The following is a 25301-nucleotide window of genomic DNA, read 5'->3' as shown; positions in this document are numbered from 1 at the left end:
AGTTTGTGAAGGGCATCAATCAAATTCTGTCATGTAATGTTCTTGAAGCTTACAGCCAGCTAAATATATGATCTATGGCGATAGAACATAGTCCTTGGAGCTGTCTCGTACTGAGCAAATGCAAATGTTAAAACATAACATTACTTACCATAACAGATGAGAATACCCGCCAATCAGACGCATGCAGGACATTTCCAACAAATTACATCAGTATGGAATACGGTGAATAGACTTACAAACTTATACAATAGATCAAACTCAGAATCTGAGAATCAGTTAACTGCCAAATGAAAAGACCAGCATAAGATCTTACAATAAAAAAAGAGTTACCGTAATATTCAACCATCGTTCGTCATGTGTCTGAATATAGTGCGGTAAGACAGTGCATTGTAATGCACAGTTCATACTCAGTCAGGTGACAAATATAATCGGATAAACAATTAAAAATAGGCGGCATGCCCTCAACAGATTCTAAGAATCAGTAATAAACTAAATCAAAAGGCTTTCAGGACGTGTTGCAGTAAATTCAAATGAAATCTGCACGGAAATATTCCACCATTGTGAGTCACTATAATACGAAACCAATACTCAAATGAAACCAGGTAAACAATTAATTAAAGCTTAGCATAGATACTCACAACGGCAACTTTGTTTATACGTATCTACGCATGAAACACCGACCAGTAGCATATATTAACCTTACATTCGGTTAGACACATATACATTCGGTACCGCCACTTGCTCTTTGCGTCTGGTGCAGAGCCATGTAAGGGTATTCTTGGAAGCTTCAGTCTGGATGACCCTTTACCATTACCATTGTCTCGGTAGTAGTTCAGGTCAGACTTTCACCTGGGAGATTTTCAATATCATTATCTAATACAGGACAGGAAACAGACAGTGCAAAAAGGTTGAAATGCTGCAATACATAAGCTTTTGTAACACCCACGATCTCTGTGGACATGATTACAGATATTACATTCCAGCGGCCATTATTGAGATCATGTATTGCCAACATCTAAATAGACTGGACATCGTGCCTGCATGGTGAGAAGGGTTACTTGTTCGAAAATGGCTAAGGGCCCCGGGAGAGGACGACAGTGAAAGAACACTGTCGTAAATTCGTCTCACACAGGGCTCTCATCAGCTCTTTCATCTCCTGAATCTTTACAGATTATGGTGTCTGCCGCCATGGGATGCATTGGCCACAAACAAATAGCCACTGAGATAAACAGATAGCTTTATCCCTCCCTTGAGGAAATCATAACTCTTTCAGCCGACTTTTCTAGCCAGATTTCCGTCCGAACATTCAAGACGACACCGCACGAAGGACACGACTGGATTGTCTCTGGTCCCCTTAGAGAGCAACACCCTTAACTACTAATGTCTGGTAACGAAAATCAAAATAACACGTTAAACATGACAGGTGTTTAGTCGGTGTAGCAAAGTTTAATTCGAGAGGTTCATCTGAAATAACACTATAAAACACTTCCCATTATGACCTCTGTCGACATTTACGTCCTGCTGACCGGAATTTGAAGTTGACTTACATACAATTTACTATGATGAAATCCCACATCCCCAACTTTGGACTACCAACATATATGTTTTTCCTATTCCTACGGATGAGGGCAATCCAAAATTTACAAGTGAAATTACAATATATCAACAGTTTCTTGGTTGTTTAAAAGTTTAAGACTTAAACGAATTAAAAACAACTGACAGCACCGTACACGTTCCCTTGAGATTAAATAATTTCTGAGAAAAATGGCCCAGGAAACTAAAAAATTATATTAAATAAATAATAAATAATAATTCCTATAGTGAATTTATTCCTTTATTTCCTTTATTGGAAAACAGCTACTCGTTAAGTATATAAAAATGCTAAACGTGACAACACATAGGAAAGGGTTAAAACGCAGTTTAAAAAGTTAATGCGTGGATTGAATCCCAACTGGAAATAAAATACATCTCAAATTCGCTGGCTTGTGAAATATTCACACAGGCTATTTTCTAAAACACTTGCATTATTTAAATGCATGAGGTAAAGTATTGTTGTATTTCACAGTGGCGCACAAACAAGAATATTTCTTATACCCTGGAGATTATAGAACAAATATACAGAAAGTTAAAAGGTTGATTGCTACCGTTCTACGTGGTACATTACAATTAAATTTGGAAGGTCTGCGATTGGAAATAAGGCCTTGATCTCTGAATACGTTTTGTCGATGATTCCATTAGCAATTCCTCGGTGAATTGAAAGCTGGCGTTTAAGGATAACGCCATTTGGTATTATATTAAGGAAATCTATTCAATAGCTGTAACATTTGTATCTGGCCTCTTTGTTCCAACCTATACCTTACCTACGTAGGTTTTCCACTATGACGTCATAATTACTACGGATTCCATACATTTATACTCACGAAAAAATGTCGGTTCAAGTGAAAGGCTCGTAGTGGGTGTGATTTCCAAATATTTGAAACCGGACGGCATTCGGCAAATATCTGTATTTATCATGTGTGAATATATGTAAGGTGATATGAAATTTTCAGGATATAGCCATTTTCATACATACATGTGTAACCTGTTTTTCTGATCAGTTTGTTAAATAGAGAATTTTCTCCAAACCATCATATTTCCTTCTGTTTCGGTCACACAGGGAAGGGCATTACCTACCAGACATAACGACTTGTACTTCAAAATGATATTCAAATCGGGTTGCAAAGATTCTCTATATACACTTGTGCATCGCGCATGTCCGCCTTTTATAAACTGATCTGTGCTAGAATAAGAAACATCAAGACTAATCAGGGTTCTTCGATTTTTGTTTTAACCAATATAAATCTGTTTTTTTTAACATCATTAAAACTGATGACTGCTTCTTTATTAACACGTGGTCAGCTTTATTTTATACGTATGTTGATTTAGCCGGGAACATAATCCTATTATGTGTGTGTTTTGTGTATCGGGATTGCTGTCAAGTATTGTCTAGAAGAGGGCCTGGTAATTGTTGATTTTGAGCACCCATTTTATTGTATTTTGGCTGATATATTCGAATGCTGAGTTTGACTGTTAGGTTCCTATGTGTCAGAAAAGATGTATTCGTAATTAATGGAGCGGGTCTTTTAGCCCCAAAAGTGCTTTAACTGAGCGTCAAGCAGAAACTAAGGCAAGACGTCGACGGTTATATATAAGTTAGCACGCTGCGAGTCGAATCCACTTCCGCATTTCTAAAGCCTCGGGTAAATCTGTCAAAACTTTAATTCCGCGGACATTATAGTGAACAGAACCAACATCGGGTGTCACTGAATAGAAAGATCAAGTTGCAGTGGGAAAGATCCTATACTCTGCTGCGTGTGGTTCCTGTTCAATACCGCCTTAAATATCAACGCTCTCTACCTGTTTCCTATATCAACGTCAGAATGTCTCAAATGACTTTTTGATGTAGAGAACAGTCCCGGGGGGAAAATGCCCTATATTTTTCTTTTTCAAGCTGTATTTCTGAAGGTTAGCATCCAACTAGCTGTCATAAATAGATGTAATACAGTTTTGTGTGCTTGCAAATTTTTAGAAGAAAAAGTAATAAAACTGTCGGAACACCTTATTTACTTATTTATTTATTGGATTGGTGTTTTATGCCGTGCTCAAGAATATTTCCCTTATACGACAACGGCCAGCATTATGGAGGGAGGAAACCGGGCAGAGCCCGAGGAAAACCCACGACCATCCGCAGGTTGCTGACTGACGGGACACTTAATGGTCAAATTAATGGACATTATCAAGATATACACAAATGCACCACTCACAGGCCCGATCATTCTACGGGCCGCTTTGCCTACTAAAGATGCTAAATATTCATATATTTATGTAGTCATATCCCATCATTTTAATTCGTCTCCTTAATGTAAGCAGTTTATAATCATTGCGTCCGTGAATCAGCAGCACAACTAAAACACTCGTTGCACTTTCACTTAATTTTTGCCTTAAGATGTCGCAGCCAAGTGAGTATGCACCGAATCGTCTGGTGAAACAATGTATCAATCACTGAGTGAGAAAATTACAAAATTATATATAAAAAAATGAGAAATTTTGCAATGTTCTTCATCACAAACTAAAATGGATTTTAAAAATATGTGCTATTCAAATATCTTTATTATCTCTATACGGAATGTCTCGATTGTTTTGATGTGAATTTATATTCGATCGTAGATGGACATTATTGAATTTTACTTTTAATTATAAATTAGAATAATCAAAAATTCAAAATTTTAATTAAATATAATTCAAATTGCAATGATTAAGAAGCTTAAGAATTTCGACCTATTAATTGATGAGAAACCTGTAAAATAGAGTAATATTTATTCGTTTATCATCGAAGGTGTGTTCATTACGATTGGGATGCAGGACTCTAGACAGAGGGGCTATAACTCGACTTGGTGTACTGTAGATCATAAAATTTCGATCGCAGAACTCTTATCATGTTAGCAAAGCGTCGCATCTGCACAGACGAGATGTGTACAAGAGCTTTAATGCTGATCTGTGCGCCGTTACCGACTGTGCACTTGCATATCGGGCAAGTCATCTCCGCTCACAGGATCAGCGATGGTTTCAAGTAGCCGATAAGCCAAGGGCTTGAACTCCATGGTATTGAACTGAAAATGTAGAGTTATTTCCCTTGTTATGTGAGGCGAGTGCTCTCTTAAATTGTGTTATTCTCATGGCGATGGTATCTCTTATACTCTTGACAGCGCAAGAGTATCGTTATCAACATTCTTGAACCTTGAACAAGATCCTTCTTAGGCATATTATGGATAAAAAGAAATTCAAATAAAAGGCTGCAACACATGCATCAAAAAATTATTAAATAAACAGACGTTGAGACAGAGTTTGTATTTTTTGATATCACTTCCTGCCTTTACTGTCTGAATGTGTCAGATTTGGTTCAACCCGGGGCTATCGGGGTGGTATATTCAGTTCGCCACGTTGTACGTATGAACAGTTGCAAAGCGCAACTGAGTTACATATTTTATTATCGACATCTTCCTTCATGGTGCACAATTTGAATAACGATTTCACTCATTCACCTATAGCATACTTTGCGCCTTTCCAACAACTTTGAAAACTGTTGACTGCTTCTCTTTGTATGATTCCTTTCTAATTTCGTACTGTATATACTGTCTTAGTTCTTTGGTGGTTAGTGTTAAAGGTCATTACGAGAATTAGTCTTGCGGTTATTGGCCTGGAAGGTCCGTATTGGTTCACGGCTGGTATACGAATGTCAGTTTCAAGGCACAGATCCATTATCGTGAGCCCAGTCATATTTGCACTGTTCAAAATTTGTACTGAGTTTAAGTGGCTTCTTTCTTCAGGAAGTTTGGATATACAAAGCTGTGTGAATGGCTTGGCGGTTCACGGCCTAGGCGAGCATATTAGTTGGGTTAATCCAGGGCGTGTACAGTCCAAAATGGACATGCCACCATCGCATTTTAATGATATTTGAGCCTTTTTGTGACCAAAGGCACTGGTGACAACACATTTTTAATATCACACAAAGCATTTTGAATCTGTAACCCGCTATACTATTCCAACCAACTTTCAGCATACGTGCATAAGTAGCATAAACTCGGAAACTATCATAAACTCGGAAACACGCTTAAGACCTGTACAAAATTTAATACAAGTGAGAATCGCCTATATTCAGCTGTCTGTTATGTATAAGTCATACTCACTACCAAAATTGCCATTAGTTAGTGTCACGTAACATCACAAGCTCTACTCATAGATATATTGGAAGTTCATATTCTTCCAAAGAAAATCAAATTAGAACACTTTTTCTAATTCAAAATGTTGAACTCCTTAAGCTTCGACACAAAGAACACATTGGCTCAGGTGACGTCACAATTATTTAAAAACCAGTGGCGTGCTGGGGAATGGGCGTGGAGTGTAATTTGTTTTACAGTAGGTGCTCCAATATGCGGTAAGAACACGCTCCACCCAGTAACATATCCTACAATACACTCTCAGCGAACAGGCTACATTGTTTTTAATAACAAAATTTTCTAACATCCAGCTTTAAAACCATACCGTCGGGAGATAATATATTACAACAGATCAAATTATATTCATTTATTAAGGTTATATTATACTAAACGTGTAAACAATTTCAAATATGACAGAGGCATAACAGGGTTTACAGTAAGATCGATAGCTGTTTTGGAAACTGGTGTCGCCCTACGTCAAAACATGCTGAATTCTGCCCAATATCCAGCATGCCACTGTTTTTTAATGATTACGAGGTCACTCGAGGCAATGTGTTCTTGCCGTCGAAACAGGGCTTATGGACTTAGCATTATGAATTATTTTATTTATTTATTTGATTGGTGTTTTACGCCGTACTCAAGAATACATTATTAATTAGAAAAAGTGCAATAATGTGAACTTCAAACATGTCTATGTGTAGAGATTATGTTGTTACGTGTCACTGACTACAGGCAATTTTGGTAGCAAGTATGACTGATCTTACAGGCAACTGAGAACAGGTGGCTGTCTAAAAGAGATAGACAATAGCAGACCGATTCAGTGCCCACATGTTTATTGTCTTTCCTTGCTGAAACGCTGTACAAATGCCACCAGATATGACACACCTTGGGTATTGACGCTTCAGTACTTATGCCGCTAAAAGTTACATTGAGGATAGACGGATATGAATAATTTTAAAATCTGCAACACTATACTAGATATGCGTTTGGTAGGGTAATAACAAAGATTGGAAACGTTTAATAATATGTCTTGCATTTTTGCGGTTACATAACACTACCGATGGGGTTAGCACGCTAGCGTGGCGCAATGACCGAGGAGCCTCTCACCAGTGCGATCGCTCTGAGTTCAAGTCCAGCTCATGCGGGCTTCGTCTCCAGCCGTACAAGGTGAATTGATAAAGGTGGGGATATTCGGAATTGCTTTCCTAAATTGTGAAAATATTGCAGTGAATTAAAACCGATATTGTACGTTTCGTCAAAGTATTCGGAAACAAAATATTTTTGTCCCTTCCACTTTGCCTGGTGTGACGTCACCCACGAACAGATATGTCACCAATCGCTGATGTATATCCACAAATGACACTGCCCTTTCAAAAGCTCCTGACGTCATCCCACCAATCCAGCAAAAGTGAATATGATGTATCTTTCACAGCATTTGCTATATATGGATTGTTTTAAATTTAGCGAATCACTTTAACATTATGAATTAGAAAAAGTGTTCTAATTTCATTTCCTATGCAATATAATGTGAACTTCAAATATATCTATGTGTAGAGATTATGTTGTTATGTGTCACTCACTGAAAACAGGTGGCTGTCTAAAAGAGATAGAGAATAGCAGACCGATTCCCAGTGCCCACATGTTTATTGTCTTTCTTGCTGAAACGCTGTACAAATGCCATCAGATATGACACATCTAGGTATTGACGCTTCAGTACTTATTCCGCTAAAAGTTAGGGGGATACTCCTTACTTCTTATTTGTTTCTGTATATAGTCATGTTCATACGAGTTTATTTATTTATTTATTTATTTGATTGGTGTTTTACGCCGTACTCAAGAATATTTCACTTATACGACGGCGATCAGCATTATGATGGGAGAAACCGGGCAGAGCCCGGGGGAAACCCACGACCATCCTCAGGTTGCTGGAAGACCTTCCCACGTCATGTTCATACGAGAAACAGGTATAGGTCAGCCAAAAGGGTCGCACAATTTGTACCGATTCGGAATACCCATACACAGGTGATGTATCGTTTTCCGAATTTCATATAGATGTTATTAATGAGAAATTCAAGAAACTCGATGAACAACGAAACATCCTATGAATGCTAACCCTTGTATGTAGTGGAACTGAAGAAATAGTTCTTGCCTTCGACATTAATGTAGCGGTAATCAGTTGTATAAGCACCGATACAATCACTGATGAATATTGTATCAATTAAGTCTATGTGATGAATCCCAAGTAGAGATGTCCTTATACTGTACGTGTATTTAAACGTTTAGTTCTTCAGGGAGACTTTTGAGTTTTTAAGAATCCACATACAAATGACGCCAGATTTTTTGGCAATTACACAACAGTACTTTTTTCCAAAATGATTGCACTTCTTGTAGTGACAATCATCTCGAACCCTATAGCCAATCAAATTTCAAATTCATTGATTACATCCCTGTTGTCTGACCGCCCTATTCTCCCGAAAAGAAACATTGTTGTGGGACCTTGTTGAAAGAGTTTATTTTACTGAACGGTGATTTGGCTCTCTGATATGGTTCTATGGACTTATTTTTTTGTACCGACGCCGAAAACACAACTGGAAACATGTCTTCAGTGGATTAAATCGCGCAGGAGGCCTCAAGACAAGTTTAACTTTCATTGTATCAACAAACATAAGGCTGTGTACTCCAAGGTAAGGATTCTAGGAGATAAGTAATGATTAATAGTACATTCACACCGACGTGTTGCTTGTAAATGTTGTATATGCAATGGCACACAGAGGCGAATGCTGTTCTTGTTACCAGTAGCCACAGTGATCTTTATTGGTAGTCATCTAATTAAACTACCCGCACTGCCTAAGTTAAATATATCCTGGATCTATTGTATCATGCTGTGAGAATGATAGAAAGGTCCTTAGCTCATATTTTCATCGTGTTTAGATAATTTAATTCTACCTAGAATGGCCCAACTCTTAAGTTTCCTTATCCTGTGCAAGCAGATGAGACACCATCCAAATCGACGAAAGAGACCATTTCAATAAATAACAGATATTGCCTGTAATGAAGAGAATACTAAATATGTGTACATGTATATTATATCAACTTTATATACTGGATACAAAGATGACAAAGTAAATACTCACAAATTTATAAAAAATTACAAATTATTTAGGCAATTGGGCTTTGTGTACTAAGGGACCGAGTCACTCGTCTGTTGCGGGAACAGGGCCCATCCTTTGTTCTTCCAGGTTTATTTTTTTGAACCGAGGAGTGTTGTTTTACATGTACTTTATAAATGCTTTTCTCCATTTAACTGTAATGGTTGGGATCATATAGCAAAGATACAGCAAAGTGCGCTGTTCAAGTAATGAACCAGTTGGTCTATTTTTGTGACTATATCTTGACACTTATATTCTGATTACTTTGAAACATTTTCCTTAATCATGTCTTTAGAAACTTAGATTTCTGACAAAGGTTACTAAGAGCTCGCCTTCAGGGGAAACATGACTGCAATACTTCAGCTCAGTATACAAAGTACTGAAGTCGTAAATTTGGTAATTTACGGTAATTATTATGTACACATATTGCATAAGCGATGGGAGATCACCCTAGTGTCATTGTACTTTATATACATGTAAACCTTTAGGCAGTGCTTTTTGAGATACCACCCTAACATTTACTTTAACATTAATTCTAACACACAAAGTCAGAAAGTTTGCAATTTTATGGTAATTTTTATGCACACAGCAAGTCAACGATGGAATACCCACCTCCGTTGTGCATGGGGCACTGGTAACTCTGGCGTGCTCTACAATAGTGCAAAATCTCAGCTCAATACATGCAGCACTTTTTAAGACACAACCCCTAGCATTTACTTTAACATTGATTTTAGCACATAATACACTAAGTCTTGAATTTGTAATTTAGGACATTTAATATGCACACAGCGAATCAATGATGTATCGTGGTATTGTGCTTTACATGTGTGAAAACCTTTGCTGAAAACATGCAGTACTTTTTAAGATACCACCCCTAACATTTTCTTTAATAAAGCTTTCCCAGTTATTCAACGCCGAGGCTCGGCCGAGGTTAGGACATAAACTATAAGGACAAAACAGCATTTTGAATTCTAGACCAGCGACATCTACTTGCAATTAACATCACTGCATTTCTTCTTACCTAATTCTGCTACCTATGTCGTGGTGCTATAGGGCGTGTAAATTTTTACTATTTATGGATTTACATGAACAATTAGAATAAAACCCTGATTAAGGTAAATTGACAAGGGGTCGTATTTCACAGGTTACGTGTGACCATTTGCTAGTTATCGTCGCTGCTCTGGCCTTACTTTCTGTGCTGTACTACTTAATTATATGCCTGTACTTTGTACAAATGAGCTAAATATGCTAAGTTCATGTTTATAATATAATGAAAGTATATCTCATTGCTACCATATGGCTACACATATCTCGTGGCTACCACTGTTTTTCTTGCAGAATACCATCAGCTGGTTCTGTCCCTGAGGGCATACAAACCGAAGAATGATGTAAGCAACCACATGTTCAGCCACCCTTACCTAAAAGTTGATTGTTCTGAACACAATTAGGCCCTCGGTGGCCGAGTGGTCTACGTCCTTGCCTAAGAGAAATTAGTTTTCGGGTAAGGTAAGGCATAATCTGTGTGAAATTTGGCCAGTTCAGAAGCATGTCTTTCATGTTTGACTTATCTGGTAATATTCTCTGTACAAACAGATCTTTTTTTTGTCTAAAAATAATGTCACAAAAGTCACAGCCCGTAACTCTAGTGAGCTTTTTGTGTCCATTTTTATCTCATGAGGAAAAAAAAGTCCATAAAAGTTCTAAAAAGGCCCCAGAGATTGGGACCTGCCTAACTGTATATGGATATTCGATTTCAATCAATCCAGCTTTCCCCTTGTCACAGACCTTACCATCTGGTGTTGCGCCCAAAAATCGTATTCCGAATTTACTGCAAATCCTCATTCATGTAAGTGTGAATAAGTAAATAAGCTGGCTACTAAGAAATGTTGGAAAGGTTTTTCTTAACAAAATTTTGCCCAAATATGGGTACTAGTATATTATCGTCATTAGGCTTTCCCGATACCAGTTTGTGGACAATCGATCTTGTGTCAAATCCTAGAGTGAGAGTGCTTAGGTGTTTAAATTCCTCTTCCAACTTTAAATGTGACTCTTTTTACACAAATGTCTCCACTCTGATAACCCGGGTTATCGCTACAGGGTCTTTTAATATGTTTTGCCTGTAACAGCAACAGTCTTATCATTCAACAAAGTATATCAATATATTAGGTCTATTCGTATTCGTCTCTTCGTATAATTATTTTGTCTGAGCAGGAGTGTCATCACTTGATCTACTGTCAGTCACCGTAGAAACTGAGCAAGAAAAACAGGAACTAAAACAGAGGGACAGAACTATTAAGTGGCTTAGAGAAAAAAAGAAAAGAGGCTAAAATTGCTGAGCTGCAAAAGCAAATGTCCATGTTTACCTCAGTTTTGTGTTGAAGAAGAGCTGAAGAAGGAGGAAACAAGTATAGGTCTTGTCAAATGTTGTACATTTAGTACCATTGTAAGTTTTATGACCCTATTTTCCCCTCATCCCTCGAGGCTTTAAACTTCAGTTTAGCAGGAGGGCCTTTTACAAATTTTTTTTCGCCTTGTGTAGACTTTGGCAAAATTTTGGTTTGAATGATAGGGGTTCCAGGTTAGGTCTGTCTATACAGTCTGACAGTTCCTTATTCAGTACCTTGATAGACCACAGGTACTTGGGCAAATTGGTATATGGCCCATAGGGATATAATTATTGGGAATATGCCTGAAAAGTTCAACAAGAATTCCTAAACACTCGAGTTATCATTGATGGAACTGAATTCAAAACCCAGGTACCAGCAGTCTCAAATGTACAGTGACTGCAAGTCATTATCAACTCTAAAAGGCCTTAGTGGCTGTTATCCATGTGGTTCTGTAATATTTGTGTCAGAGTTGTTTACCGGATCCTGTTCAAATAAAGAAATAATAGAAAGAAGGGCGTTTTATGACGTTAACAAACAATTGAAAAACATTGGATATGTAAAAGAAGGTGATGGTGTCATGGCTGATTTATTTATTTATTTGGAGTTTTACGCCGTGCTCAAGAATATTTAATTTATACGACGTAGCCAGCATTATGGTGGGAAACCCACAACCATCCGCAGGTTACTGGAAGACATTTCCACGTACAGCCGAAGAGGAAGCCTGTATGACCTGGAGTTGAACTCACAGCGACCGTATTGCTGGGTCATTACTAGCACGCTAAGCAACGGAGCAGTTCAGTTAAGCAGTTAAGCTAAGCAGTTCTCAAAATCAGACAGTGAAGTGACTAAAAGAATTGCCCGTCACCCTGAAAGATTGATCCGTAAAGTGAAAACCTTCATAATTTTATCTAATCGAATTCTTACATCGCTTTTCACAAAGATTAATGAGATCTGGACAGTGTCTTGTTATTTGACGTCATTTCAGGATATGTTTGTCTGTGACAAACAAATGCATGCTTCAAACCCTAACAGAATTCTTCCTTTTTCTCGAAGAGAGAGTGAATGGCTTTGTTTTGTACTTTGTGTTTTTTTTTTTTTAACTTGTGGGTGTTTAAATATTCTTAACTATACTTGTTTGTTATTACACAGTGTTTCTCATAAGATAAAGTTGTTTGTTTGATGTATTTCACATATATGACAGCAGTCAACATTAACGTGGGACGAAACTGATCAGCGTTCACCGGAAACCCAAGAATATCTGCAGGTTGCTTGTAGACCGTCGCACACGCCACCAGACAGGAAACTAGCATAAACGGGATAAATAATAATCAAAGGTGTATTTTAGTACATTCATGCCTTACTTCAGTCAAGTTTTTTATTTATTATTTTTTTTTGGTAATACCTGTGGATGAACTTTTTTAGCCTTAAAACAACATACCTGGTTAGAAAGTGGTGATTCTACTTGTACAGGTTCCACTGGAGTTTTGGTTGTGGACATATTAAATTTAACACTGGTAAAATGCCATTCTAATACACATTTTCATAGATGAAATGAAACATAATTTGTTCGCTAGATTAGCACATTTACATTTCTATCACCGAATACAATTTTTCTTAAAATTAAGGCACCCACTACACTAATAACCATAATATACTAAAACTTTATTGTATTAAGTATTGTCTGTTATTAATCAATAAAATGATTATTTTGATGTGGAGCACGTACTGCGTGTCATGTGATTGTATGTGATGACAACACAGAATTTTGAGTAATTCTACACCAGTGACGTCTAATAAATTGAAATAAGCATGACTGCATTTTTTAAAATTTAATTCTGCTTAAGTCATGGTGCTAGGGGGCATGTAAATTGCTACTATTTATGCGTTTACATGAGCAGTTTGGAATAAACCCTGACTGAGGTAAATTGACAAGGGGCTGTATTTCACCGGTTACGTGTGACCATTTGCCAGCCATCACACTGCTCGTCACTGCTCTGATCTTACTCTCCATGCGATCCTTTTCATTTACCAAGCGGTATATTGATGATCTAATGGCGTTAAATAACCCCCATATTGCTGAAGCGGTGAAGGAAATTTATCCGCCTTCATCGGGTTTAAAGGAGACAACAGATATTCCTGATGGTACATCTTATTTGGATCTATATCTGTACAAAGACGAACAAGGTCTCCCTTCACGCCGCCTTTTCGACAAAAGGGATAATTTCAATTTTGATACTGTAAATTATCCTTATTTGGATAGCAATATACCAAAGGGTCCTGCATATGGCGAATACATATGTAGCATTTGTCAGATCTTGCGTAAATTGTGATTACTTTAATCTGCGTCAAAAATTGTTAGTTCAAAAACAAGTTTGTCAAGGATACACCATCAAGCGCGTTCATTCTAAGTTTCTCAAATTTTACAATGAGTATAACACTCTCGTTGGCAAGTACGGACAGAGCCTTCAGAATCTCTGGAGATCTGCATTGTGATCAACCGCATAGACGGCGCTGTTATTCTTATGTACATATCTATCGCGTACATTTAACAACATAGATGGCGCTGACTGCCGAGTGTAACCTTCTATCTTGTAGACCGCTTTTATACAGTCCAGCATGCCATGTGTAACATCATAGACGGCGCCTCTTGTAGTATGAGATCCTTACATATTAACGGTAAAGATGTAATCGTCCGTTACCTTTGAATCACAATCTTTTCGGTTAAGGTCTGTAAAGCTCGTCATTTTCGAACTGTATCTAATACCGCTTAACCTGGGCTGGGGGCCGTAAAGGCAGCCATGGTCATTACATCTGCATGATGCCTTTATGAACACTGAGATTACCTTGTTTAATTGTTATTTGACCTGGAACTCATTCATGGACTGCGAATTTGAAATTTGATATGGAATTCATGCCAGAAATATCCACTGTCTGCCCGGCATCATTGAAAACTGATGACCGCTTCTCTCTAGTGTGTTACCGGCTTTATTTACAATTTGTATAATTTCTTATATACCTTTGTCTTTGGGAGCTAGTTTTAAACGTTGTTTTTGGAAATGGATCTTGCGATTATCGACTTGGAACACCCTTTAATGACTACAAATGGTATGCGAATGTCGGACATGACGCTTATATTAATTATATCATTATATTTGGATGCCTAGAACGCACCTGCTTTCATTTTATAGTTTGCTACTACAGTTAAAATGAAACTTTCAGCGATTACGTTGATTTTTGACATTTTGTTCGTTTACGAAATGATTTTGTTTAAACTAAAGGAAGCATTCATGCTTGTCAGTTATTTTTCTGCTTTCAATTCCAAAACTTCAAATGCATTACAATAGATTGGCAACAGGGTGTGAACTTATTTTGTAAAGTGAATTTTCAGTCTTCCAAAATAAGACACACTATCTTACACCTATAGTTCGTATCAAACTCTCCTCTCGGAATATGCCAAATAATCTTCTGTGTAACGCTGGTGCAGTTGTGTTACGGGCGAACATGAGAAAAATAATGAACAGTGTCCATCAAGTGTGAAAACGAAATCATTAATTTGCTCCACCGATACTGAATACATAATTACACAATATGCAAATAATGCGCTGTGGAATGACCAAAGAACAAATTAAGATTTAGAGTAATTTTATATTTAATTAATTTATTAATGAGGTTTCATTCCACACCTCCGGTCTACCCGCAACCTGTGAGTGGTTGTGAGTTTCCCCGGGAAATAGGATAAGAATTTTGAGCACAAAAGCTTGAATGAAATAATTCAAGCCTTTTTGTTGCACTCTTTTAGATAATTTTACGGCATTGGGTGGATAGGCTACGGAAATATTTTGGAGAATTCGCTGGAGTGAATCGCTGTCAGAAGCCCGACGTATATCCTCCATTATCCCGCATTAGACAAAGTACTGTACTTAACATCTCATGCGCCGCTCCCTACCTTTCTCTTTCCATCGCTGCCACCAATATACAAGCTTGGAGCCTGTGACACGCACGTAGGCTTCTTTAGGCTTAGCCTCATCACTTGTCTCCTCCCGTGGAACTATTCAATCAGCATTCATCAATAAAATTGTTTTAGGTTCTGGTTAGAATCATGTTGTACATACTCTAGAGTGCATGTGTATATAGTATTATTAGAGAAAAAGGTTCAGACGGATTGTTTGTGTTTTCTGACATCACTTCCTGCCTATTCACCGTGACCGCATTGACCTAGGCGTTGTTCAGGATTTCTGTACACTACGAGTGGCAGTGATGTAAAGCGAAAGGTAGAGAACGGCGCATGCGCTCTTGAGGAGTATGACAAAATACTTCACTTCTCTTTAGACAACAACGGTCACGTAGGGTACAGATAATATGGACACAGGCCCCCATTACAACTTCCGTTTTTCGGTAGTGCTCAAGCATAACTTTGTTCCATATACACACCATTTTCTGTATATCTATGAGTCGCATTCCTTCAGCAGCCCATTCCCGCTCATGTGTATCTCTGTCTGATCCAGCCGTGGAATCTACCTTGCACCGTCTTGGCCGCTGTATTCTCTTTGTGTCAGGCTGGTGTGTTCTTACAACCTCCTGATTGGGCTGGAAATCTGTGTCCATCAACGAACACCCAGGCAGAGGGTTCAGCATGTCTGGAAGTGCTGACAGGTTATTTGAGCGATCCTGGGCCTTTCCAGCTTGAAATCTAGACTGTTTCCTCTTTCTGTCTCCCTTCATGGCGTTTTGGGGTAGATTGTTTGCCTTGTTAACTGTCAGACTTTCCAATATAGGTGTACTTGGTGGCTGCCTGATTGGAAATGTTAACTTCATATTTTTCCTCTCTGTTTATATGTTGTAGATGCCAATGTGACACCCTTTGATGTGACTGTGCAGAGTAATAACCTGCTGTGAGACAACAGCAATGGTGCTGGGAGGTTTTTGCATGGTGAGCTGGTCAGCCAATCAGCAGTCATGGGGGAGGAGGGCGGGGGGGGGGGGGGCTAACTGGGTGATCTTTTAAAGGGTTTCATCATGTTATTCAGTGGGGAACTAGGATACTAGTCTTTTCTTAAGTCCTGTCCACTGAAAAAGTGCCTGTGAGTAGGTCTTCATCACCTTGAGGCATTATTCTTGCTTTGAATATGGTCACAAATAATTGTTTCAAAATTGTGACAATCTGCTTTGATACCCCCTACCACATTGTCAGTCAATTTTTTTCACGTAGTTGGTAAAGTAAATGTCTTATATTTTGACATTTAATTGTCAGATAAATTGCCTATATTTTGATGTATGCTTTAACACTTTTGGCTTGTAACTTTGATATTTAAGTAGAATATTTGAGTAGAAAAGTCTTCTTAAAATTGTATATTTCTCTAAATGGTTGCTTTTGAAAAGTCTAAAGTGCTCTGTCAATGTGATTTTTTTAAACTTTTCTTGCAGATATACATCTTGTCTTTCCAAAGCAGTTGACCTGATGGAGATATCTTGAACGGTATATGCACTGCAAAGCTTCAAAGTTTACCCTTCAGAGTTTTTTTACCCTGAAAAAAAGACACATGTCCAAGATGGGGGTAGGCCTACCCCAACTTGAATTCATCCAACTCCAAAGTTTCTGCATGTATCAAGCCCTAATTTTGCCTGTGAGGTTCAGAAGTGTCAGGAATTATGTGGTGCAAAAAGTATTGATTTTGAAAAAAGTTGGCTGGTGTGATAGGACACAGACCCCCATCACAACTTCCGTTTTTCGGTAGGGACGATTGTAGTTCTGTGAATTTTAGGGTATAAAGTCTTTTTTTGCTCCCAGGCGTCCATTTTTGGTGCACAGGTGCATGCTTGGTATTAAAATGCTGGAAACTGTCTAAACTTTGAGGAGGTATGAGCTGTATTGATGAAAGTTTGAAATTCTGGGTGAGAGGACACAAGGTGTGAGGTAGTGATGATGCTGCGAGTGACGTCCCCTTGGCGTTGCTAGGCACGCCTCCCAGCTGCCGGCATGGAAAGATCCAGATTTTGACGGTCAACCTATGTCAAGATTTTTATGGCTTCTTTCTCACAGGCTGGGCCAGGTATGCACCAAAGCTTATTGGCCACGGAATGTTTGGGACTGATCTACAGCGCTAGACGTTAACATTGTCGCTTATGGAAAATTAATGGGGGTCCGAGGCCATATTGTCGAATCCGGCAGACAACGTCAAATGTGTTTGCTGAGTAGGTTATCTCCCTTCGTTGAGTTGAAAAGATAACGGTCACATCGCTGAAGCCATTCACCTAACTATCAATTTTCTGCAGTGAAATGATGGGTCTTTGCAGGATAAACTCGTTACATGGTTACTCAGTGATAGGACACGGAAATATATGGTGTCAATAACCGTCATACTGAGCGAGACCTATAAGGAATACTGTCACCATATATTTGCGTATCCTTTCACTGAGTCACCATGTAACTAATATAAAGCTACTGCTGACGATGTTTGTGGGACGTAACAACAGTGTCTAGGGCTCGGGGCTAATGGCCGCTGGCCTGGAGGCATGTATAAAGTGAATTTTTATAGGGATTTACCGATGTTTTGATTTAAGTAAACTTGTGGTATATGGTTGTTACGGGACGGTATGGATATACTCCTCTGTTTGAGAAAAGACTGATGTTCTTAAATCCAGAGCATTGGTGGCTCTAGAATACGTTGATGTTGCTGTAGTTGTTGTAGTGATATTAAGCTGCCTTACAAGAACTTGGTAGATCATTACTACAGATCATTACTACTATCATCTTGCATACAGATATATTATTAAGAGCTTTTTACACAGGAACAATAACGTATTTTGTCTGAAGTCTCTGAATCAAGTACCTTTAGGATCCTGCATGACCATTAGTGTTGATATGTTTGTCTTGCATACTCAACTTTTTTTCTTTAATAGCTCAATACAATGACTGACGGTTCTACCCGCTCCCGATTACACTAGTTTTTTTAGCGCCGAAAGGACAATTTTCTTATTAGCTTGCATATTTATGTTTCTTGAATCTCTATAGTTCGGACCCCTCACATGCAGACTTCGTAGATCATCATTCTGTTCTAATTTCATACATCATATACTTCGTAGTTCTTTGATGGTGTGTGTTAGATGTCGTTTTGAGAGCTGGCTTGGCATTGATTGACCTGAAACTTCTATATTGATTGACGACTGTCATACGAATGTTTGTTTCGAGGCATAGATTTTAATATACTACCTGGCTTCCATAAGGATTTTAGTACTCTGAACGAATCATCTATTGTCCAGCAAAAACATGAACATGAATTAATTAGAGAACCGATTTATATGACACAAATTGCTTGTAACAAGTGGTCACACGTTTCTTTATAGGTTTGATTTAAGTTTATATGCTTCACATGTTACACATTCGGCAGGATTCCCTATTTTACATACCACAACAACCAATCCATCAAAATATAACCTTCGGGATACATATAATATAAAACATATTAAAACCATACAATAATTTAGCCCTTTTCTTGTGTCCAAATTATTTTCTTGTGCGACAATGGCATGGATAAAACAAAGCAATGTCAGATCAGTCAATTAAAGTTTATTGTTTATATAAGTTACATGTGTCTTATAGTTGTTTAATACTATAAACTACGATGTAATGGAAAAAGATCTGAATGTTCAATCCATTCCATGATCTTAGCACAAAATTAGGTTAATCTTAAGTACTGGTGACTTCATATCTATTGTGCATGTTCACCGTGTGATAAGGATTATTTTGAAACTTTTATTGTTGTGCTTGGTTTAGTTTTAACAAGTTACGGTAAAAAAACAAATGTTCAAATCCGACATCAGGAGATCCTTAACTAACTTCACATTAATCTTCTACTGCATTAGAAAGTTACTTGACACCAGTTTCACAGCACTTTAACATCATCCCTGAAAAACCGAATGGAATGTGCATGATTATTGTTTCGGTTTTTGCAATTTGAACGACCTGTAGGCGCACACTCAGTAATCCTTTTATCTATTTCCGTTGGTAATCTTTCTTCGTTACATTATCATTACACGTTTAATACAACTCTTGTAATTCTGCGAGACTGATAGGTTTCCAGGGGGAAGCAACTTGTCCAACCGTCCAGGCTCACGTAGGATTACCCCACTTGGAATATCCAAGTCACAACGCATTTCCGGCGATGTTGCATATTTGAGACACACGAGTGGGAGTAATTTTATAGGACTCTCACACTACTTTGAAATTTGAATTGAACGCCATGCTTAGAATATTCATTTTTAAAGTGCATCATCACTAGAAACTGACGACTGCTTCCCTTTTACATAACCAGCTTTATTTGTAATTTATGTAACACTTTTTACATATTACTTTGAAAACTCAGTTCAACTCAGTTTAATTCGTTTTGTAAAATCGGTCTTGCAATTATCGACTCACTGTTTAAGAGTGGTAGGCCCATAGGAATGTCGGACTCCACCGTCAGACTCAAGTCAGTGCCATCACAGGACTCTTTACAACTTTTTTATGCTGCTTTTTATTGAGAGTTCTTTTGTGGTGAAAGTCTTTCATGTGACAGACAATCGCCTCGTTAAGCGTTGAAATAGGGTCACGTCGAAAAAATCGTCGAGCGCAAATGACATAACGGATTTTATCCAAGTCTTATATAATGGTTTTTCTTGTCAATTGACAACTTTAAATATAACTACATTTCCAGCGTCTAATATTTGAAGCATGTATTCGTACTCACTTAGGCTGAAGTTTTCCCATTGTCAAACTAAACAGATAAGATAGACAAAGAGGAATATAGATTTTAAGATCTGTACTATTAGAGGTACCGCATGATTTTTTTTTTTACGTCTTTCACTTTTCTTACGTGTTTCTCGCTGAAAAGTCAGTCTTTTTAGAATATATAAACATTATGGTGGAAGGAACCCGGGTAGATCCCGGGGTTATAGTGGCCTGGGAAAACTGGCTGCACCTGCTTTTGAATGAGTACACTAGTGTAGAACGTAATGACAGTTTTTAGTCTTTCATTCTTTGAACTTGTTGCTGTCATTCAGTGCCAAGCTAAGCATATTTTTTCTCCTCTATAAGGCACAAAAACTCTGCTCACGTTGGAACTTTTGCCACACATTCTGCCCCCATCACCTAGAAAGAGTAAGAAGTGGGGCGTTTAAAGGTGCACGCCACTATACCATGGTGTACGGTTTGAACACTGATTTCACTTAGACATACCATGCGTCTTTCCTACATTATTGAAAACTGTTGACTGCTTCTCTTTGTATGATTCCGTCCTATTTTTGTACTTTATATACGTTCTTAGTTCTTTGGCGGTTTGTGTTAAACGTCGGTTTTGGGAACGTCCATCTTGGTTGACGGCTGCTATACGAATGTCTGATTCGACGCACAGATACTCATCACAGCGAAATTTGTCAATCTCTACGTTGTCTCTACATGACAACTACTACTAGCAAATTTTGTAAAAAAAAAAAAAAAAAAAAAAAAACCGGCTCAAACCCTATTTTATGTTTTTTGATTCCCTGTTAGGAACACACCGTAAACATGTTAAAGCCGGCATCGGTAAACCATCATTCAACAGTAATCCAGCCGTTTAAACGTTAGAAACGGGCAAACCAAGCTATTTTTTCTTCACCTTCGGACAGGGTGATGGGCCGCAAACATTTTATCCTACCCAACATTCTCTTTGCAAGCCAAGCAATTCTTAAGGGAGAGCTCCAACGCCTTTATTTTCATACTAAATGTTCCCTAGACACAGCTTGAGGTTTTAGCCTAACAAATGGGGATGCAATTGAAGAGGTACACCGCTATACAACTGACACACGTATATAACCGGAAAATGTGACTTCCTATATTCCGAGCAGCTTGTGATTCCGACGAACTCAGGCTTAAACAACATCGTGTCCTCTGCGCATCAGACTACATGTATACAAATTAAGAAGGCGGTGAATTGTAAAAAAAAGGCCTCGTGTGCTGTAAATGAAGTGGGCGCGTATTTTTTGCGTTCTTTTACGTCATTTGAAAGGTCGTCGTGAGAACGATAGAGAAAGATGGTTAACAAGGATTAGTAAGTCAGCTATGGTTGTTAATTGTGATCTACTTATTATTCTCCTTCCAACCAGAGTTTTTTTGTTTGTTTATTTTCACGTGTTGTAAGGCCACATGTATGCTTAATACTCGCATCCTACATACTTGTGGGCCTTGCCAAGAAATCGACTGTGAATTTTTAATATTGAGTAAGGTATAGTCCACGGCCTAGACGAGCTCCAGAGACAATCCTTGCTTGGAAGAATACTGCTAGAGAGCCTTTCAACCGACAAAGTCGGAGGGAAAAAAATCCTACCAAAACTTACGTGGCGTAACAGGGATTCTGTAACAGGAAGTCTTAATTTTAACGTGTGGATGTGCAGTAGCTAGGTAACGGAAACTGGACCATGCACAATTCAGCGAAGGCCAATCGCCTGGAAAACGTCTTTAATTTGTTTTAAAACGTTAGTTATAACGTTTATAATCCGTTATAAACGCATTGACTATTTATTTTTCCTTTTACAAAAATCTTAAGTTTTTTAAAAGTCTCTTTCAACACAACCGCGCATGGATCCCACCATGCGTCAGCCGTTCTCAAACGTTAGCTGCGCAATAGAGAGGAAAAAAAATACATGACCGCATCATATAATGTGTTAGAAATGGAAGGAAAATGTGTAAAGTGCCTTGGAGACTAGCTATAGGGAAGTTGCATACTTCTAGGTAACGGACTTCTGATGCCATATACAAGCCTTCTACGTATAGAATGTATGTACTGAATGTACATATAGAACCCATTATCTGCCAAATTCAAGAAATAAAGCCTTCAACCCCCAACTTTTCGACTCTTTTCCCTACCTGAGTAGAATCCACCGTCATTATTTCCAAATCAGTTGAATTTTATCTCAGTTGCCCTCATGTGTGCTATCTGAGACAATAAGACATCGGTTGTGTCCAGGTGCCATCTTTATCTGCTCTATTTATCCACCCTAGCAACCGAGTCACGTGATTTGAAAAAAATCAGAATTACTTAAAGATCACGCGACACCTCTTTTTGTGGCGTGCAGCTGTGCGACAGCACAGGTCACAGGACCGAGTTCCAGGTTAGTGAATGTAACGGTTCAGAGCGGTTAATGAAAGCTAGGCTGGAAACATGGCCAACCGATCTCATGGCCTACCAGTTAGAAGCTAATATATTTCCAAGAATATAGGCATATATAGGGTTTACGGACTGGTTTCGAGCGCTTGTGATTTTGACAATATTTTAATGAGACATAATGTGCGGAAAAAGTCAAGAAAACAGGGCTTACTTTTTTATGTCTGATTACATGTATCTTTCAAAATTCTTCAGTACCGTACGTGTTCAGTATTGAATGATTTTTCTCCCGTACCTGTCTAATAGAAACGAGAGGTTTATTTCTCTTTTATGTTTCATATTCCAGGTTTTGTCAAGAAGTGTCTCATTTTAAAAAACTTATATGTTGTTCTATGATAACAGGATCTTCGATGTTTCCAGGTTGTTTGAACTTCCATCTGCATCAGTTGATCAAAAAATTTTTTAATCCAAATTAAGCTAAAAGTTGTCGATTATAATATATACAATCACAACTGTTCATATATCCAACGTGGCAATGTAAATCTACACCATGAATATACAGCCCCTTTCATTGCAGCATAATCATGGAGCAGAGCGCCAGAGATTTTGGACGCTGTCCATATTTACTTACAAGGAATTATGCTCATTGTAAAAGTTTAAAAAATTAGATGGAAGGCGTTTGATATAAAAACCTTACAAGACAAACCAGGTCTTGCAGTAATATTGAACTATTCTCTTAAAATAGCTGCTTTTTGTCAAACCGTATGCTCCATGACTTAACTAGGGGCCAAAATGCTAATATCAGATCGGAATGTTGCTACACATAGTGAAAGTTTGCTTTTAGTTGAAAATTAGGGAATACCCGCATAATCAGGTTCACTATGTATGGGGTTAAGTTTCGTTGTGTTTTTGTGCAGAGCATCAAACTATACATTTTTGGAAACCTTATAGTATAAGAAATCAGAAAAACTGTTTCCATTTGCCTCGTCCTATTTGCCCGCCATCTTGGATTTTACAACACTCCGAGACTGGATCTAAAGGAGACCAAGGAATTGTATGGCAGAGTGATTTTCCCTGCCAGGTCCAACAGAGACATCAACCACAAAGAGGCCGTTGGGAACCAAGAATTCACTCTGACAGAAACAGAATGTTTCAACGACAGGCTGATGTCCCTCACTCGAGATTATGATGAAATTATACTTGTGTTTGACACATACAGGGATGATTCTCCAAAGAGTGCTACGAGGGGTAAAAGATGGCAAGAAAGAGCAACTGTCCATTATGAAGTCAGAGATGACACCAACATATAAACGTCCCATTCAATTGGTTCCTTTCACATGACAAGACGAAGGCTGACCTGACCAGTTATCTTGCTGCAAAGATTCCAGAGTAAGGCAGAAAGAGATGTAATCAGTTCTCTACAGATGCTTTCAACACAGGAAGAAGTGACCGAAACTATGTTGGCCACTCTGGCTAGCTTCGTCTGCAGTCTCCGAACAGCGATGGTATCTCTTCTGCAAACGTATGGCAGAAAGTGACAAGTACATCATACCCTTGGAGCTGTGAGGCAACATGTACCGAGAGTTCATATCCAAGCAAGAGCAGTCCACCATTGCTCCTTAGTTGGATCCCTTGCAGAATGGCTACCACACCAAGTCCGATGGCCAGTTGAAACCAACCATGACAGATGCCCTTGCAGCTCCAAAGACCATCATTGAGATGGTCAGCTGTCAATGCAAAACACACTGTTCTTCTGCCAGATGTTCGTGTAGGACAAAGAATTTATCCGCACCTTCTTTGCCAGTGCAGCAGTGATTGTCAGAATGATGACAGACAGAATCAGTATGAAACTGATGATGACGATGATGGTGATGATATGTAAAGACTCCTTGGTTGCCTTAAAGACTAAACCCATTTCTGTCACGGGGAACATGTTGGTTCTTCATGCGCACTAACTCAGAATGTAAAACATTCATTAAAGCAGAAAATTTCAGTCAGCTTAGTTTGTGGTTAAATCTGGCTTATTTATTTTGATAGGATTGGAATCCTTGGCTCTGAAAACAGTGCTTAACCTGTCAAAATCAAATTTTTAGGTTATTTAGAAGCAGAGATATTGACGAAACCTTTTTTCACCGCAGCCATTTTGTAAAATTCAACATGGCGGCCATATAGGACTTGGGCCAAATGAAAACATTCTTTTACTGTTTGCTTATGCAATAAAGATTACAAAAATGCATAGTTTTACTACTGTCCACAAAAATCTCGCGACATTACATAATGAACCTGACTAGCAGCAGAAGCTTAAATGATCAGAATAAGTGTGTGCAAGTAACCCACATAAGAGAAATATAACTAGTGCAACTCCATGTATACAATTTTCTTGATCTAAGTCATCAATTGAAAGCACAAACTTTCTGGATTAACCAGTGTATGTTTTCTGAGTATTTCTGCTTCCACAATTGTCTGGTAGTTCAACTGGAGTGCTCGCTCTATCTAAAGGACCGTATTCCCAGTTTATTGTTGTTAAGACAATCTGCTGAAATTTGCGGTCAGATTCCAGTTCAGCAATGCTCATACTTGACAACACCTTCCAGTATGTTATGCATGGTGTCAGGTGCCTGCTCTCCAATTACATGGAAATAAGCCAACTTGTTGAGAGGAGAAATAGCCTTGACATCAAAAGCTTTCGCTAGATCATGGTGATTCGAGACTAATGTTACATGTTCATCATGTGGAGCAGGCGTTTTCAGTTGAAACCTACCTGCAGAAAATCATGTCTGCATTAACTCCTCTCCTACCTGTGCAAAATCTACAAAGCCTTGATGTGTCCCCACCTGAAAAAATTTTCCAGAAACCTACGAGCAAAGTAAGAACCTAGATTATCTCCAGCCA

General features: G+C 38.3%; 1 protein-coding gene across 1 annotated transcript; it reads left to right on the top strand.

The window, feature by feature from the left end:
• Positions 1-8299: 8299 nt before the first annotated feature.
• LOC135470965 (uncharacterized) lies at positions 8300-24291 on the top strand. The gene is given in 9 exon segments (XM_064750014.1): positions 8300-8460; positions 11475-11555; positions 11557-11609; positions 11612-11666; positions 11668-11858; positions 12126-12282; positions 23491-23695; positions 24048-24131; positions 24214-24291. Coding segments are annotated over 9 exon segments (1065 nt in total).
• The last annotated feature ends 1010 nt before the right edge of the window (positions 24292-25301 follow it).

The sequence above is a fragment of the Liolophura sinensis genome, chromosome 7 (genome assembly GCF_032854445.1).
Source record: "Liolophura sinensis isolate JHLJ2023 chromosome 7, CUHK_Ljap_v2, whole genome shotgun sequence".
NCBI lineage: Eukaryota > Metazoa > Mollusca > Polyplacophora > Chitonida > Chitonidae > Liolophura > Liolophura sinensis.
This window is presented reverse-complemented; position numbering and strand designations above follow the sequence as displayed.